General features: G+C 41.5%; 1 protein-coding gene across 2 annotated transcripts in view; it reads left to right on the plus strand.

Moving 5' to 3' along the window:
- Window positions 1-878: 878 nt before the first annotated feature.
- The window catches only part of LOC118429788 (neuronal acetylcholine receptor subunit beta-3-like), an 8,274-nt gene continuing 6,634 nt past the window's right edge, over window positions 879-2,518 (plus strand). For both annotated transcript variants that reach the window (XM_035840423.1, XM_035840424.1), the window contains exons 1-3: window positions 879-1,075; window positions 1,823-1,977; window positions 2,140-2,361. In XM_035840423.1, coding sequence (XP_035696316.1) covers window positions 891-1,075; window positions 1,823-1,977; window positions 2,140-2,361 — 562 coding nt within the window. In that variant the 5' untranslated portion in view covers window positions 879-890. The remainder of the gene's footprint in view (window positions 1,076-1,822; window positions 1,978-2,139; window positions 2,362-2,518) is intronic.

A 2,518-nucleotide genomic window follows, 5' to 3' on the forward strand; every position in this document is an offset into this window, starting at 1 on the left:
ATCTTTGCATCATATATTAATTTTGCTGCTCACAACAATAAAAGCACAGAGTGTTGACGTCTAAAACAGGGCCGGGCAAAACATTTGACCGATTGCTGACGTCACACGGACAGTCACTTGACCACAGCGATTGGGTCACTGAGCAAGACTTAGACTGTGTGAGTCAGTGTAACAAAATAGCACCTCTAAATCAATTTTTTTTTTAATTTGGGGAACCTTTTTTTTCCTTTATAAAGGAATAATACACTTTAAATGTATACAGCTGATGATTTATTTTGGTTCCCAGAATTTGGTCGGTATCGGTGTGCCAACAATGTGACCTTCATAGATGCCCGGAAACGGTGCGACGGGAAAAATGACTGTGGTGACGGCAGTGATGAGGATGCAGAAACCTGTGGTACACAACATGTTTTTTTAATGTTTCATTTCATTTGAAGACTGCTGGGAAAAAACATATACTAGGACTACCCAACTATGAAGAATTATTTATCAATGACCCACCCCAGGTGTTGATGGTGTTAGTAGTCATTTGCTATTATCATAACCACCGAATAAAATCACCAAGTGAGTAACGCGAAAGAGATGATATAATGGTTTTCTTTCATTATCACCTTGTATGTACACTATGTACAACAGGACGTTTAGTACGACTGAGTACTTACTGAGTGATTGTTACTGAAGACTTATGTTATTCACGTCTTGGTCTTCTGAATCAAAACTCAGCAGTTTGACCAAAGTTCTAGCCTGCGTTTACACAAGCTCTCGCTGGCTGGAGCGGCGGCAATTGTAAGGTCGGCCGCTAGGGGCGCGATTTTAGTCAGGCTAACCAAAGTTCATGCATATTCACGAATGTTATTCTAGCTTGCCAAGATATCCCGCCATCTCTAACGATGTGTAAGGATATTGAGTACCAAAAGGTGACTCTCCCCAACCCACTCAACTACACTCACACCACGGTAGAGAAGATTCTGAACTCTGCGATATTCAGCGACCTCAGCACCCTGGCAAACTCCGGGTGTCATCCCCGTGTCAGGGACTTCGTCTGCGCCGTTACTGTGCCGCGATGCGAGTCCAGGTATACCAGTACTTTTGTACTAAACATATGATTGCATATTAACAACTAAACATATTGTTACATATTGAACAGCTATTTGATATCGTCCTAGTTTTTCCTACCCTTGTTTCCTTTGGACTGAATTGTCTGAAATTCATAGTTAGGACAAAAACCCTACTCTCCAACTAGATATTTTTTGCATATCAATTCAAACTTAGGATATAAAATCTTGTTGTCAAACGAGATCTCTCCAGTGTCACAGACGAAAGGTAGTGGATTCTACCTGAAACGTCAGACCGTTTCCAAAATCATATCCAATTGAGCAATTTCTATTTGGCATATGATTACATGTATTTTTTTTCTCGTGGTTGTAATGGAAAATGATGCAGTTATACAAGAATACAGGAATATATTTCACATTTTAACTGGCAATCTATTATGATTTCACTGAAAGGCTAAAGAAGTTAGCAATCTATTCTTCTAGCTTTACATGAATTAATTAATTAATTCTATTGCTCAACAATCGCACAAGGTACAATGTATGGCAACCAATAACAACTGATAGCTATATATAGACAATAGTACTACGAGGCGACATACAGAACAACAAAATGTTATCGGTAATAGTACAATTATGTATGAGTGATCTACACTAGATGAAAAGACCTTAAGATTTATCATGATGCAGTTATTAGTGGTTTCGTCATGAGTCAGTCGATTCTCATTGATGAAGTGATTTGTCCTGATCTTACTGATGCCTTTCTTCAGGTCCAACGTCACACAGCAGCTTCCCTGTCGGTCGTGGTGTGAAGAAGTGCAGTACTCGTGCAGCAAAGAAGCCTCCTGGTCAGCTATTCCCAGCTGTAGAATTTTCTCAGGCGACAACTGCAACAACATCATGCCTTCCAGAACTACAGAGGGTGGTAAGTGTGGCCAAGTGTCAATTTTGGAAATCTGCAAAGGCCCAAACACACACATTACGCGTGTCACGGTGGTGAATTACAAATGACCTGGAGGTCAGGGGGGTCTTAAACTATGCTTATTAGCATAAACTATACTTATTCTGGAATGTTTTGTCCTTGCAGAGCTGTGCTTTGACGGAAACGGTGCGAATTATAGAGGGGACGCGGCCAGAGGTCCTCTAACAGGGTTGGCATGTCAGCCATGGAACGATGACCATTACTACATGGAGGTGTATCCATGGGCAAACCTTGTAGGAAACAAATGCCGTAACCCCGATGGCAAATCCAGACCATGGTGCTATACATCTCAGGGAATGGAGTTCTGTGACATCTTTCCCTGCAACCGTAAGAAATCAAGTCACTGTTTTCAGTGTGTGTGTGTGTGTGTGTGTGTGTGTGTGTGTGTGTGTGTGTGTGTGTGTGTGTGTGTACGTGTGTGTGTGTGTGTGTGTGTGCATGTGTGTGTTTGTACATGCGTGTGTGTGTGTGTGTGTGTGTGTGT

This window comes from Branchiostoma floridae, chromosome 13 (assembly GCF_000003815.2).
Source record: "Branchiostoma floridae strain S238N-H82 chromosome 13, Bfl_VNyyK, whole genome shotgun sequence".
Classification (NCBI taxonomy): Eukaryota; Metazoa; Chordata; class Leptocardii; order Amphioxiformes; family Branchiostomatidae; genus Branchiostoma; species Branchiostoma floridae.